The sequence below is a fragment of the Lepidochelys kempii genome, chromosome 4 (genome assembly GCF_965140265.1).
Source record: "Lepidochelys kempii isolate rLepKem1 chromosome 4, rLepKem1.hap2, whole genome shotgun sequence".
NCBI lineage: Eukaryota > Metazoa > Chordata > Testudines > Cheloniidae > Lepidochelys > Lepidochelys kempii.
The window spans coordinates 134,229,737-134,245,544 of record NC_133259.1 but is presented as its reverse complement, the minus strand read 5'-3'; the positions used below and the strand labels follow the sequence as shown (position 1 = coordinate 134,245,544).

Below are 15,808 nucleotides of genomic sequence, written 5' to 3'. Positions count from 1 at the left end.
TGTGTTTCAGTTTGTGAAACGGGCTGTGTCTAACATGCCTCAGGATACACCTTCAAAACCTAATCCTATCAAAGAAGAAGGGTACCCATCCCTCAGCCACCCAAACATCCCCTCTGGCAAATGCCTGAGTAAATCTGGGCCTTGCCTCATGCCCTAAAGGTCAGCAGACTTCGGCTCTGTCAGACCAGGAAGTAAATTCCATTGGGGGGGAAGGGTCCCTTATTGAAAACAAACTGCAATCAAAACCTTTCACATTTCAGTGTAGTGACTGTCGTATCGCCAATTCCAAGCATTCAAAAATCTTGAGTTGGGCTCCAAAAGTTATGATTATATATCAAATCCCATGGGATTTATTTATTTTATTTATTTATTTATTTACATATTTATTTTTTTAAGATGGACGTGTTCTGGTTTCTGAGCCATCAGGATGCACTTGAGTTACATTTGGGGGGTGGGTTTTCCCCCACAACCATGTAGGCTAGAAACTTTTTCAAATGAAAACTAAGATGACTCTGATTATTTGGGCTTTGTTTAAATATATAATATATATTAAAGCAAATATTGAAAGACTGGAAACAAAATTACAAGAGTTGAGAACGCTCTGTCTCAAGCAGCCCAGCTGAACTCAGAGTTTAGTAGATCAAAGTCAACACCTTGAATAATCGCATCAGGGATGTGCATAATACTTCACATATAAGTAGGGTCATGAGGTCCCTCTCACAAGGATTTTGCAGTCCAGGACTCCAGTCCTGCAGTTGATTTATGCCATGTAGAGTCCCAATGAATCTCTCCTTGAGCATAGGGGTCAGTCTACTCTGCCGGTGTTGCAAGATTGGAGCCCAAGTTAGGCAGGTGAATGAGTAATAAGACCAAACATGTGGCATGTGAAGAAACAAGGGGACAGAATATATGTTGGGGAGGGAGAATGTTCTTAGAATCATAGAATATCAGGGTTGGAAGGGACCTCAGGAGGTCATCTAGTCCAACCCCCTGCTTAAAGCAGGACCAATCCACAAGTTTTTGCCCCAGATCCCTAAATGGCCCCCTCAAGGATTGAACTCACAACCCTGGGTTTAGTAGGCCAATGCTCAAACCACTGAGCTATCTCTCCCCCCCCCAGTCTTCCGAAAACTGCTGCTCATTGATCGCTTGATCAGCATATGTTTAGGTGTGCAAAAATGCATACACATTTGCACGTTAAATTATCATGATCCACAGTTGCAGAAATTGGACTTGCAAATGGCCAGTTTTGTTGTAGCAAGCCATTTGTTTGTGCAGGTCTGTGACTGTGCATGCAGGCTATTAAAGATCAAGCCCCTTATATGCATTATATTCCTTGGAGGGTTTTATATTTTTTCTTTAAAGGGTAGATGGGATGGTAGACAGCATCACAGTGTAGATTACTGATGGATAGAAAACCTCTAAATGCCATCTTTAAAATTGACGTAATTGTTGCACTAGGCTTGAGGGTAACAGGAAAACAAAATCCCTACAGCTGGATGTTAAATTGTAAAAGTAGGTGTGTGTGATAGGTGACTTTGTTCATATGTAATGAAAATTACGTTTAACGGGTGGAAAGCAGGAAATGTTGATGATAAACAGCCTTTCTTCAAAGGATCCAGTAAAGTTTACCTCTGACTTCACCATACATGTGCCTGCCTTGCAAATCTATTTTGTGGTTTGGCAGCCTCTTGTGAATGTCGTTTTTCCCCCCCTTTTTATTGGATCTTGTCAGAGCTTTGGCTGTCTTCCCATCTGCAGCTCATCTCTCTTCAGAAGCAGGGAATCCAATTTCCTGAGAGCTCTAAATTGTTCTTTTCCCCTTTCTAATGCAATGTTGCAGAGGAAGATGATGGAGACGAGGCTGCAGAATTTCAATTGTCCGGGAAAATCGGAGCAAAGAAACAGAGGAAACTAGAAGAGAAACAAGCCAGAAAAGCCCAGAGAGAGGTGAGTGTTTCCTGCCATGTCTAAAGCACAAAGCAAAGGGCCGATGATAGCTGCCCTAGAAGAGGCAGGAGTTGTTGTTTGGTCACAACAGCTGGGAGGTTTATCGGGGGAGGGGGAAAAACCCGCTTTGTCTCAAACACCCCCTCCCCCCCACACACACACATCTGGAAGAGCAGCTGACAGTTGTGATTGTGTAACACCGACAGACCGTGGTTGTCAGTGGGTGGGATCGAACTGGGGACCTCTGGAGCTTAGTGCATCAGCCTCCACCGCATGAGCTAAAAGCTGCTGTAGTAGCAGCTGTGGAATGTCTGTGCATTGCTCCATGCTCACCTGTAGGCAGAGGTTCCCCTTCCTACTCCAACCACTGTGCCGGTTCTCCATGCACATGTTCCTTCGGGATTGAATGAGAATTTGGTGACATAGGCAAGCTGTGTCCTTGCAAAGCTCGTTGAAGTGTGGGGAGCTGAGCATTCAGTCCTTGGGCCAGAATTCAGCAGAGAGCAAACAGAAAGCCTAGAAACCAGACATCTCTTTGCTATGAACATTCATCCGTTTCCTAAATTCTAGCTCTGCATATTAAATTACCAGTTGAATACTCTGGATTTTTCAGTTACACTTATTTAACTGCTGCAAGTCCAGGGGTAACTAATCAGCAACAGCAAACCCTCCTAAAGCCCATTAGTATATGACTCTAGTTTTTATACGTTAATTTCTTTTTCCTGTTCTACTTTACTGGCCTGCAATCTCCGTAACCTGGAGTATGGTTTGCAAAAGCTTGATGTAATTGCAACAGACTTTTGCATAACAGAGAAGATGCTCGCCACAGCACATAGTGAACAAAGTAATAATAAGAGCGTTAAACAAGTCTGTTGGGCTGAAATTGACCTCTGCACAGGGTCAACACAAAGCCACTCAAATCCCACATAAGTCCTGCTTTAAGAAATAAAGTGGTGCCTAGATCTTACACGCGGGGATTAAATTTACCTTGGCTGACTGTGGTGATAAGTGCTATAGGTAGCATATATTGTAACAAATACTACGTGATTATATATAGTCTTCCATTACGATCCTCTCTTCACTTGCGCATAACTTTAACCATTTTTGGTTTTTACTTTCCAAGTTTGATCTTTTATGAAAAGTTTGAGCAAAATCAATTAAGTTACTTTGGAGTTAAATCACTGGTTTTCAACCTGTGGTCCACAGACCCCCAGGGGTCCGCAAACTAAGATTTCCAAAGGTGGTCTGCACCTCTGTTTGAAAATTTTTATGGGTCCACAGATGAAAAAAGATTGAAAACCACTGAGTTAAATAAAGGGTGTGGGAGGGCAGAGGAGAAATCCTTTGTTCCATTTTCAAACAAGCTGATTTTCTCTTTTTTTTTGCCACACACTTAACTCAAAACCCCTGACAGTTAAAGCTGAAATGTTCCAGGTGGCACATTCTCAGTGAGGATGAGTCTCCTGGCTATTTAATTTAAAAAACACAAATTAGATCAAGTATTTTCTGGAATGGGGAGAAAGGGGAAATAATAAAGAAATCAATATAAAGATATTTTAAGCAATAGTCTAAATCATCCATTATGAATTATTTTTTTCTCCTTGGAACAATTTGTGTGTATTGGTGGCTGGTTATTTTCGGGGGAGGGAATGGCGGTGGATCTTGTGTTTTAAGTTAAATTTAATCTTCCTAATAGTAAGATTTCCATTCTTTGTCTAGGAGAGCAATTTTTCCATTTTTAACTGTAAAATAATTTAAATGTGCTTTCATTGTATGAATCACTTCTTTAAAGGATGCCATTCAGATTAATAAGAACAAAATTCAAGGTACCTTATAAAGCATAAAAATTTTACATTTGCAAAGGGTTTTTTTTAAGATTTAAAGTGAAGGGAAAAGTCAGTGGTTTTACAGTATTCAATAGCAAAGCTACAAAAACAAGCTAATACATGCATTCAGTGGAGGTGAAAACTTCGACAAGGAAACTGATATTTTAAATCTCCATAGGGATAATTTGTAAACTGAGTGGAAATACTAAAATTTGAAACGAACAGAAAACCCTGATGATTATGACAAACGAGAATAGCTTCTCTTTTTAAAAATATCAGTTGTGTATTTCTGGACACAGAAGTCCAGGAAACTGATGAGAGATAACTGATGCTCGTAAATTATGAAACCAAAGATTGAGAGAGAATAATGTATTGCCTTTTTTTTTTAGGCTGAAGAAGCAGAGCGTGAGGAACGGAAAAAACTCGAGTCAAAGAGAGAGGAGGAAAGGCGGAAAGAAGAGGAGAGAATACGCCTTGAAGAAGAAAGACAGGTGGGACTTGACTGAGTTTGCAGTTGGAAATTCTAAAGCAAATTTTGCCCTTTGTTACATCTTTAGTACAAAGAGGGCTGAATGCAACCTTGAACTGAGCTGAAACCCCTACTAGTGTTAGGTTCTCTCAGACAAGCCTGTGACTTTCGTTGGGTTATTATTTTGTTATGATAGTGCCTAGAGGTCCCAATCAAGATCAGGGCCTTGTTGTGTTAAATGCGCGACAGACACAGTCCTTACTCTCACAAGCTTACTATCGAAGTAGATAAGACAGACAAAGGGGAAGTGACTAAGCCCCAAGGTCACATCGCCGGTCGGTGGCTAAAACTCTCATCTTCTGATTCCCAGTCCAGATGGCTGTCCACTACTCCACACCAGTTCCTTTGTGTGATAACTTTGCCATTAAAGAGTTGTTTGGTCCACTTGCTGTGATAGTGAATGCTGACTTAGACAGCCGCCCAAGGGGCCAACAGGAAACTGCTTGGCCATGAGGGAGTATACTTAATGAAAGATGTCCTATGAAATTATAATGGGAACTTTGGTGAGGTACTCCAGATTGGTCTCTTAGGGGAGGGGGCTGGTTATCAGAAAAGCTTCTTAGCCCAGCGTTCACTGTAACTTTAAATCCATGTCGTGTAGGGAGTGACATATTCACCAAAGCTGGCGTGCTAGACTGCAGCAGTGCCTCCTGGGGCATTGCGGTGTGAATACTTTATTTTGGAAATCTTTAAAAATGAATATTAGTGTGTGTAGCAAAAGAGATTAGAAAAAGCAGATAGTGGGCATACATCAAAGCCACTGTTAAAGTATCCCTTCAGCTAGGAGGCTAGAAGGCAGGCAGTTCTTCCAAGGCTTCTCTGAGCAGAAAGGTCCACTCTGGTGACAGCTAGTGGCTAAAAACAAGCTTCATATTCTCTCAGGCACTTGAGCAAGCTGTACAGAGGCTTTAGGGCATGCATCCGGGGTGAGTCACTGTTAGATGTCATGCAGCATCATGCATTGCATTCGCACCTACCAAAGGGGCAAGAATACCCTCTGAGTTAATCAACTGGCATACAGGAACGAGGATGCTGATTTGTGTCTGCCTGCTTGCAGTAAGCCAGTTTATTTTAGTTGCTCAAAATTGGGATTGTGTATGTTGATATCAGAAAAGATGAGTCACTTTGCCTTTTAACATGCTGGGTTGAATGCACAGAACATAGAGTGTAGGAAGTCTTTTTTAAAAGAGTGTTCGTTTCCTTATGTAAAGTTTAGGAAAACAAACAGAGGACTCCTAAAATGCTCTCATTTTTCTGCAGAAACACAATGTTTCCGCTCTGGTTATCCATTGACAAATTCCTTCCTCGCTTCTGAGCTACTCTAATGTGCCAGTACATCAGTGGAACACTTCTGGGCTGTTAGTTTTTTATGAATGATGAGAGCATCAGCCAGAGTTATTGTAGCAGGGATTAAGAAAGCAAAAAACCAAGTGTTTTGGAAGGGGATATAAACCCTTGTATTTTTCAGGGAATAACCTCTAACTCCTGGGGTTTAGGAAGAAACATTCTCAGTGAGCAGGATATCCAATAACCATCCACTCCACAGTTTCTTTCACCTTCCTTGGAAACAGGTGATATTGGTCATTGAGAGAGATATGCTGTGTCTAGTCCAGTGTCACTGGTCTGAGTCAAACAAAACCTTCTGATTTCAAAATCTGTCAACAAATGCAACCACCACAGCAGGTGGATTTCTTGCCTGGACTGCAGTTTGCCCGGTACGTGCAAGCCGTCTGAGAACAAGCTTCCTTCGTGAGGGCAGGGCAGACGTGGTGGCAAAGGGTATATTGAAAAGTGATGTTTTTCTATGGCTTCCTTCACTCCCAGTGGCAATGACTTTAACTGGTATTAGCATTAAAGCTGCTTAATAGAGTCCAGCCAGTGTTGAGGAGCTGAGTAGTAGGTATGTGTGGAACTTTACACAATGATCTCTTCATAGAGACTTTGCCACATTAAAAGGAAAAGACCAAAGCAGTCTTTCCAAAATTCTACTCACCCAAAGTGAGTTATTTTATTATGGTTGAGTGAATCACATACCATTATTATTCTTTTTTTCATTGTCATTGTTCATGGTTAAGTGAGAGGGAGAATATTTTTGTGTCTGGGCTGGTTTTTTTGGCAGCTTTGCAAGGCTTGGGGGAAAGAAGATGAATAAAGACTCTCAGGCTCCTGAGAATCCCAGCCTAATCAGAACTACTATGGTTTTAGTTGTGTATTATTTAGAACAGTATCTTAATGGATCCTTTCAGCGCTTTCCTTCAATAGTCTTGTAACTTTAATGAGGACAACAGGTCTACCCACTAGGCTGGTGCGTCAAGGGTATTCTACCGCCTTATGGAACTCTCACACAGTTTTTAAGCAAATGAATTCCATTTCATATGAAAGAGTACAGTAGCCAAATAACCACCAAGTGCTCCGGCTCCTCCACAAAGCAAGCTGCTCTGGCCATATGTAGCCCATGAGTTGAGTTGGACATCTGTTATAATAACTTCTCTTCCCATTTGACTCTTCTCTGAATCTTTAACAGGAAGTGGGACTATTCTAGCACCCCACCTTTTTACCCAAGAGCTAGATTTGTTCATCAAAAGCTCCTGCTCCAGTCGGGACAGAGTAGCATTTACAGGGAGGATCACAGTAACAGGAATTTAACATGTTAGTATAGGAGAGTGTAAGACGCTGGCTGGCTTCCTCACCACCTGAGGAATTATCACCCACATCAAGCTAGTCTTCAGTTCTTGGTTCTGTGCTCCACTTATTGTCCAAATGGCCACAGACTCTCAAAAAGCAAACAAAACTCCCAGCTGGGTCTTTCTACCTAGCTGTGATGCCCAGGGCTTACCACCTGGAGTCTTCCTCCCTCAGGGAGCCGCTTGCTAGCCTTTATAGTCACCAACTCCCTTCACAGCAGAGTCTGATAATTGACCAAGCCAGGCTGGCCCTTAAAGGGGCGAGTCCGCCCTTTTACAGAGAGAATAAAAGGGTTAAAAATTGGGTGACTGTATATCCCAGTGCACATGTTGTGCTAACAGAGAGCGGTGTTCCATGCACAACACTGTAGCTTTCAGGTCCTTTTACAGACTTGGCCTATGACATCAAAGGTCAAAATATTAACCTGTTTGACGCCTTTATCTTTTGCAAGGGCCCAGGAGAGATGATGCTGTTTGCAGACTGCCTAAGCTAGAATGTGCCATTTATTTAAAAAAGGAGGAAAAAACCCTTAAACTATTGCTTACCAGAAACGTAATGTCTGGAACCAATTCTTGTGGGCAGCACACACACTGTTCCGAGCCGCCTACATCAATTAGAAAATGGAAGGGCCAAATTACTAAAGGTTTATGCAACCAGAGATTGATTAGTCATGAATTAAAAAAGGGAGAGAGGTCAGTTACGGAGCTTTGTATCTCCAGCTCTACGTTCTGTCTGAGGCGGGTGCTCTTGGTACTGACGCTTCTGTTGCAGAATCATAATCCCACAAAGCAGTAAATTCAGAATTAAAAGTTTAGCTAGAAATTGTACTGAGACTTCCTGATGTCCTGATCCTTGCCTCAAATCCATCCAGTTACTCCTGCAATTCAAAGTAGCTCAGTCATCTGCCCCTAGGGTTTTTGTGCTTTTCTTCTCATCAATTTCAGAGAAGATGTTTAGGAGCAGTGATGAAGGCAAGGAGCAGAGTCATGGATGTGAAAGGGCGGGGGTGGGTATTTTGTACATAGTGTTAATTCTAACATATGAACCCACTGTTTTTTCACATGGACACTGTCCATTCTGTAGGAGCACCATGATTTATTCATGCAAGAGAAGTTATTTCAAGACTACTATTCTCCAAAGTAATTAACAAATGAGCAGTAAAACTCAGTGAGCTAGCTGAGTTACCCTTCGAATTTCTTCCTTTTGTGCGTGTCTTGTAGAGAGCTACCAAAAGAAATTTCCTTTCCATAAGAGTCGACATTCACTTCCTGTAGGGGATGCTGTTCTTTTGGCCTGCCTAGAGAAATTAGTTGCACCCGAAACGAACAGCTAGATTCTCTCCAGTGATCCAGACAGTTTGATGGCCCAGGAAAGTTTGCCAAAAGTTAGGGTGATTCCTGATTGGGTTACTGTAGTTGCAATTTACAAAATTCAATAACTGGATTTACTTGGTTATAGATGTCCTTCAAAGTATTCACTTATCTCATCTTGTCTGTTAACCCACTACTCTGAGTGGTTTGAGACAGGCACTTTAATAAAAATTGAGACTCTTAAAGACAAGTGAAATCCCAGAGTCACTCTGGTTTACCTTTTGTAGGCGGATGGATAAATGCTGTCCATTCCTTCTGGGTAACTTTTCACAGCATTGCATAAAGCTTAGCTGTAAATGGAAACTGCTCTTTAATAGGAGTCCTGGGCACTAAAATCTCGAACTCTGAGAAAATGAGCTCACTGGTGCTATTTTAAATGTAATTATATATATATATAGATATATATATATATAAATATAAATAAAATGTGGTTGCCCCTTGGCTGCAGTGTTGCAAACTAGAGAATATATTTTTAAATTTTATAAGTTTCCTTTCCAGTGTTCTGGTGACCTGATTGGCTGCGTCTGTGAAGAAGCTCCTTTATGATTGGTATTGGCTTTAGCGGTGCCTTACCATGGGGATTTCCCTTTTGCTCTTGGAGTTTTTTGGTGGTGAAATGGTTTACCGACCGACACCTTATCAATGAGAACGAACTTCCTCTGATGTTGCAAAACAGCACCCTTCGTGAGCAATCTGCAAAGCTTTTGTGTAAAGAGCTTGCGTTTCTGTGCACAGGGATTTTGTAGCCTTCGTTCCCTACAGCACCAGCAAATCTACGGTAGTTTGAAAAATTGCATACAGCGTGTGTGATTGAGACAGACATGTAACTTCATGCCTGTCCTGTAATGAAATATTGTATTGGAACAGGATGTGTTGCCTGAAAGCAAATTGCCTTTGAAACGCGGCTTGCTGTAATATAAAAAGAACCAAGGTTTGCCCCTCTTCCATTGACCTGGTTTTAATTGTGTATTTAAAAAAATGCACCACTGCAGGATTGGGGTGTTAGAATCAGTGCTGTAACTAAAAAACCATGCCCATATTGCACAGACAAGGCTTTGGTCAAAATATCTGGATGCCTAAAGTTAGGCTTCTAATGTCATATTTCAGGGCCTAAATAAAAATGGCCAGATTTTTTTCCCAAGTTGCAGCTGCTCCCACTGACTCACTGGGTTTTTTGGGCGCTCAGTGCTTCTGAAAATTGGGCCATTTAGATTTAGTCTCCTAACTTGATATCGAAGACCCTAATTTTAAGCACCTAGGTCTGAAAATTTCGGCCTGTATTTTTAGCCTGTGTAGTGCTGCTAGTGATATCTGCAACCCACTTAAATGTTGGCCTTATGCTTTATTTTGTCAGTATAAACTTTAATTTTAAAAAAGTGCAGCCTTCTTGTACAATTGTGGTGAGAGGATGTATTAAATTCACATGCATCTACGGCGTTCCCTTGGATGCTCACAAGCTGAGGCTGCAGTGCAGTTTCAGTTTGTGGCTATTTTCAAACATTCATAAATTTCTGAAAATTTCCCATGCTTAATGTTGGCAGGAAGGTAAAGTTATTTAGAAAGTTTGAACAAAATTCCTTTTGAGCAGTTCCAATTATTAGAGTTGGGAGAGAGGTTTTTAAAAGATTGATGCTGTGCATAAGCAGTGAAAATGTGAAATACAGAGGAACTCGGTTTGGGTTTCAAAAATATTTCTGGGTTTGAAAAATATTGTTTGACTCCTCATGTGTGCTCCCTGTTGAAACCCTTCCATCTCCTTGCAAATCCTGTACCATCAGGATGATAGACTAGATGATAATTAATAATACCTAGTTCTTTTCAGCCATAGATCTCCATGCGTTACAAAAGAGATCAGTACCATTATCCCTATTTTGCAATTGCGGAAACTGAGGCAGGGAGAGAGAGAAATGACTTGTCTGAGATCTCCTGGCAGGCCAGTGGCAGAGCCAGGAATTGAATCCAGGTCTTCCAAATCCCAGTCCAGTACTCTGCCCGATCGGCCATGTTGCCTTGTGGCTTCATTTCAACTTAAATGGTTTGCTGAAGAAGGGCTTAAGGGGGAGAGCTCGGGTTTGAAGTCTGCATTACTGGATGATGTCCCTCTTGCTGCCTCACTATCCAGTTACCATCATCATCAAACTAATCCTCTTGGGCCAGGATCCTCCCAGCACGTAGAGCATGGGGCGGGGTGATTTATATAGCACTGCAGAACTGTGCAGTGCTTCACAGGCCTGTAAGAGGCGAGAGGTCAGATTCTGTTCTCCCTTGTTGGTTACAAATCCAGGTGGACCCACTGACTTCAGGGGAGTTCATTCTCTGAGGGAGTGTGAATTTATACCAGGGTCTGAGAGACTTACTTAGAGGGCGGAGAGGATTGAAAAACTTCATAAGAAGGATAGGAATTGATCAGAAGAAATACTTTACACTTGTAGAGAGCCCAAACATGGTGTCATGTTGAGGTGGGAGAAGAGTAAGATGCGACTGCTTCACAGCAAAAAAAAAAAAAAAAAAAAAAACCACCACCAATATAAGCAGCGGCAGTTACCAAATTTCCTTAGTGCTGGGGTTTCCCCACTCCCCACCCATCCTTTAAGGGAGGTGGCCCGTCTATTCTCTCTCCTGCACGTTCCCTGCAGCTTCACTTGTGAGCAATAGATCTGAGATCAGGCCGAAATAAACGACATAACCGTACTTTGCTTTTTTTCCCAGAGGTTTAATTTTGCTTTCCTCCCACATGCTCCCCGAAACATTTTCACTGGTTGCCCTCATGTTTCCTAAATCCTTGGGAGTGAGGCAGGCGGCAGCACCATAAATGGCTACTAAACCAAGTAGTTAAGGACTGATCTTAGAGCTATTTCATAACGTAGACCACTTCCACGGGTGGATAGATTCCCCTGTGGACACCTCCCGGCCTAGTCCTGAGTCCACGCTTTCCACACAGCAGCTGTAGTTCTTGGTGATATGAAAGAAGGACACAGTAGTAAGAGAGCCAGGTGAAAATACATGTGTGTTAATGTAATAGACAAACCTGCTTTACTATGTTTTTTTCCCCACATGTTCCATCTCTGCTGTTTATTGCCTCTCTCAGTGAATTTATTAGTATACAAGCTCCTCTTTTTCTCTCTTTACAGTTTGGGTCTGTCCTCAGGTTTGATCATGGTTGAATTTACACCAAAGAAATGCATGAAGCAGCTGACCAGGGAGTTGCTGGGTTTTTTTTATGTTCAGATTAGTTGTTCAACAAAGCCTCTGGAAATCCTGAGTGTCCTGCTAATAAAACTAACAAGCATTCAGGCTTGAAGGCTGACAGATGCTTCATTGTTCTTACTGAAGGTGCTGCTCAGACCCCCGGAAATGCTCTGCTGATCACAATATGAGAGCTGTAGGTCTGAGAAGTAAGTGTAGGTCAGCTTGCAATGAGTGACCAAAGAAAAAAGACGTGAGACCAAGAATGGCATGCTTTGTCAATCTCCTCGCACTGATGTGTTTCCTACAGTGTGCTGGATGTGGAAATACTGACACTAACATTGTGGCAGGTTTTAGTCCTACTGAAGTCAAAGGCACAGCTCTTTAGACGTGTGAGAGAGAGACTGGGTTGGTTGATTTGCTTGTCAGCCTCTTAGAAACAGGAAAATGATGTCTGATTGTTGTAAATGGGCCAGTTGTCTTTTGATTTTTGCAGAACAACCACCTGGAAATTTTGAAGGAGTCAACTCTTATCACTTCCCTTCGAAAGTGTTGTCAGGTTTTTTGTGCTTCAAAATTCTACATAGCATTTGAGTTACAGAGATGTGATAGGGACAGAGTTGTGAAGGACTTTGATGTGTCTCAGTGATTCTAGATCAAATTGGCTCAGTTTACAAGTGAAGAAGGGCTCTGAGAGCCAGGCTGTGTTCTTTCAGGCTCATGTGCTGCTAATAATAAAGATTCTGCAGCTGGATCTTAGTTAATAACCTTTTTGGTGAAGCAGGACCCAGAAAATAATCCCACTCCCTCTCAAAAGCTGTGTTAAATCTGCAGGAATAAAAAGCAGCAAAACTTCCCCATTTGACTCTGAATGCACAAAAGGATCAGATCTGGTAAGAAATTAGGTGCTTTTTTTCAGTCACTTTTTCACCATAATTACTCTTTAGGGCCACAGTCCCACAAGTTTCAGAGGGGCCACCGTGTTGGTCTGTATCAGCAAAAACAACGAGGAGTCCTTGTGGCACCTTAGAGACTAATACATTTATTTGGGTATAAGCTTTCGTGGGCTAGAACCCACTTCATCAGATGCATGAAGTGGAAAATACAGGAGGCAGGCATAAATACACACCCCTGAAAAGATGGGAGTTGCCCTACCAAGTGGGGGGCCAGTGCTAACGAGGCCAATTCAATCAGGGTGGATGCAGCCCACGAGTGACTCAGCCTGGGAGTGCTGAGGCATATAATAATTTTTTGGCTGTGTCTACTACAGGGCAGATATATCCATGCTGTGTTCTAAGGGCCCAATCCTGTCTCTTGTAGGGTCTGGCTCTGAACAGTGTCCCTTAATACATGTGTTCATGGATTATATTTCATGATAGGACCTGTTTTGTTTTGTTTTTTTCTGTGTACATTTTATTGATGCAATGGTTCAATTTCCCTCCCTTTAAGGAAGCAACTGCTATCGTTATTTCGGTGTGGAACGGAGGGGACAGCTCACCATTAGAAACAGGCAGAGCAGAATTTTGCTTCAACAATAGCTTACTGTGGTGGTGGCATTATTTCCTCCTGAGAACAGTAAGAAAAAATGCATAGAAAGCAGCAAACCAAGCACGTGCTTGGGGTGGCACATTTCAAGGGACGGTATTCCGGCCACCCTTTTCGCTTGGTCAGTTGCACTCTCGGAGCTTGGGGTGGCAAAAAGCCTAGAGCAAGCCCTGTCTCTGAGCACGAAACCCCTGCAATCCCATCCTGGCTGTGCCCCTGATTTTGCTAGGCAGCCTAGAGCAAGTCACTTAATATGTGTGCTTCTGTTTTCCTCTCTTGTTCGATGGTTGTGATGCCCCCAGCACAGGGCGGTTAGGAGATTTAATTACCGATTGTACCCAGCTTTGAAGATTTAAAATGCTTTATAAGGCACAGTTAGTATTAGTGACTACAAATGTTTGAAAGGCACCAGAATGCGCAGCTTTTAGCTAACTAGAGTGAACCGCTCACTGAAGAACTTTATTTCTCTCCTTATGGCCACCTCTTATGTTCTGTTCATAAACTAGGCAGTTAATACAGCTCCTTGTATCTTTTACATATAACCAGTTGAGTGGTCTGCCATCAAAAAAACTATTTTTTTGAAACCTTGTAATAGGCCTGATTTTTCTTTCTCACTTGTTTGCCACCAGTGTAACTCCACTGACTTCAGTAGTTACTCCTGTTTTACATGGGTATAAGTGAGAGCAGAATCAGGGTCAGTAACTGAAAATGGATAGGTTGCATTAATGTATGGTTTGGGGGCAGGGACTTCCTGTAGCTTGCACTGCAGAAGAAATGTGTTCATGCAAATTGAGGAAGCAGTTTGCTATATAAAAGTGTCTCTCTCCCCTTCATCAGATCTTTTCCGAGCCAGCCCAGGAAGGGCTGAACTGACTGAGACAATTACTGTATTAAAAGAAGGGCAGAGGCAGAGCTGCTTGTGAAATTAATGATGCAATCAAGGGAGAGACTGAAAGTTTCAGTTTTCAGAAAGTCCTTCTGTTCCTGGCCTGTCCCAGCGAACCCGATTGGCACCCAAATGATAAAGTAAGCAGGGTCTCCATTAAACTAAACCTGGTTTGGGGAGGAATGACTTGAGCACTTCATTTTTCTGCAGGAAGAGGAACAAAAGAAAGCAAAAGAAGAAGAGGAGCAGAGGGAGCATGAAGAGTACCTCAAGCTGAAGGAGAGTTTTGTAGTTGAAGAGGAGGGTGTTGAAGAAGCAATGACCGAGGAAGAGGTACGTTGTGCTGTCACTGCAGCCAGAATTCCTGACTTCCCACCCAGCTTCCTGGGACTGAAATTGTCCTGATTACATTTTATCCCCTTATTGTTGTAAAAATCAAAAAACCCATCCAAACCATTCTGAATTGAGTCCTGGGTGAGTTACTTGGGTGGTGTGTGCTGAGTGCATGTAAGGAATTTTTTTTGCCTTTTAAATGACAGATCTGGTATATAGTAAATGTGAACCTAGAGCATTTACTGGAGAACATTAGAAAGTTTTATACCAACCTTTGGATTTAGAGAGAAATGCGAAGGGGCAAATTCAGCTCACGTGGAAAGGAGTGCAAACCCCCAATGGGGTTCTGCCTGTTTACAGCATGGCTGAATTAGCCGAGGAGTTCTGTAATCCAAATGCCTTCCTAGGGTTAGAAACCCTGCGGTACAAGTGCAGAAAGGGCTGCTAGAAGGGCAGATAACAGTAGAAGAGCGCAATTCCGAAGGCAGGGTTTGATTCCAAAATAGCTGCCAAGTATGTTTTAAATCCAGCTTCAATATCTAAGGGGTTTAATTATCACTAATTTCAGGGGAATGAAACTGAACTAAAGCTGATTTTAAAAGTAATTTATTAAATGAAGCATTACAATGCCCATATCTCTGGTGTTTCTGGCTGTGTGTTGTTAGAACTGTACACTCTGCGATGGAAGCGACTTGCTAATTCCTTACCCTCTGCTTAGGACTGCGGCACTCTATTGTGGCTGCATACGAGCATGTCTTTTGGATGCTGCTGATAAAATGTGGTATTTCACATCATGGTACATGACTTTTTTTTTTTTAATGCTGCCACTGTGGAAGGCAAGATTCTCAAGACGAGATTCATAACCCATTAGAGGCTAAATGGTTTGCTTTGTTTTAATTTTAAGTGCTGTGAAATAATGAAGAGAATGGAGACCTCGTGCTCCAAACGTTTGCAGCTGAATGCATTTGATTTTAGCATAACATTTTTTTAAGTGTCAAAAATTCTTACACTGCTGCGACCCCAGTTTGTTCAGTGAGGTGGCATTGGTGTAAATCAGATTGGTAGTGGTGATTCCACCCCTCCTCCCCCGTCCCCCCCCCCTCCTCCCCCGTCCCCCCCCCCTCCCGTCCAGCCACCCACTCTAAACCAAAGAAGCATTCATCAAGGCTCTAAATTAGGACCAATGTAAGTCATGCCACGTTAGTGATGGTGGACTAGATCTTCAGAGGTACAAAGGGCAGTTTGGTGCCAAGCTCCCACTGAAAGTTAGTTTGACTAGGGTGGCTAACTTCTATCAGTTCCTTTGTAAATCTACCCTTATTGTGCCATTGGCATTTCTGAATGTTTGCGTAGCAGTGTCTTACAGCAGCAAAATGTGGCTAAAACAGACTTTTTCCATCTGTTTCAGTTACATGCAGTGTTAAGCCGCTGTGCCAGTTATACCACAGGTGCTCTTGGGAGATCAGTCACAGCTAAGACAAGATTGTCACATGATCAG

The 15,808-nt window shown here is 42.3% G+C and overlaps 1 protein-coding gene across 2 annotated transcripts in view; it reads left to right on the top strand.

Annotated features, from left to right (window-relative positions):
• The window catches only part of DDRGK1 (DDRGK domain containing 1), a 49,624-nt gene that overhangs the window by 22,560 nt on the left and 11,256 nt on the right, over window positions 1–15,808 (top strand). For both annotated transcript variants that reach the window (XM_073342963.1, XM_073342962.1), the window contains exons 3-5: window positions 1,844–1,950; window positions 4,166–4,267; window positions 14,188–14,310. In XM_073342963.1, coding sequence (XP_073199064.1) covers window positions 1,844–1,950; window positions 4,166–4,267; window positions 14,188–14,310 — 332 coding nt within the window. The remainder of the gene's footprint in view (window positions 1–1,843; window positions 1,951–4,165; window positions 4,268–14,187; window positions 14,311–15,808) is intronic.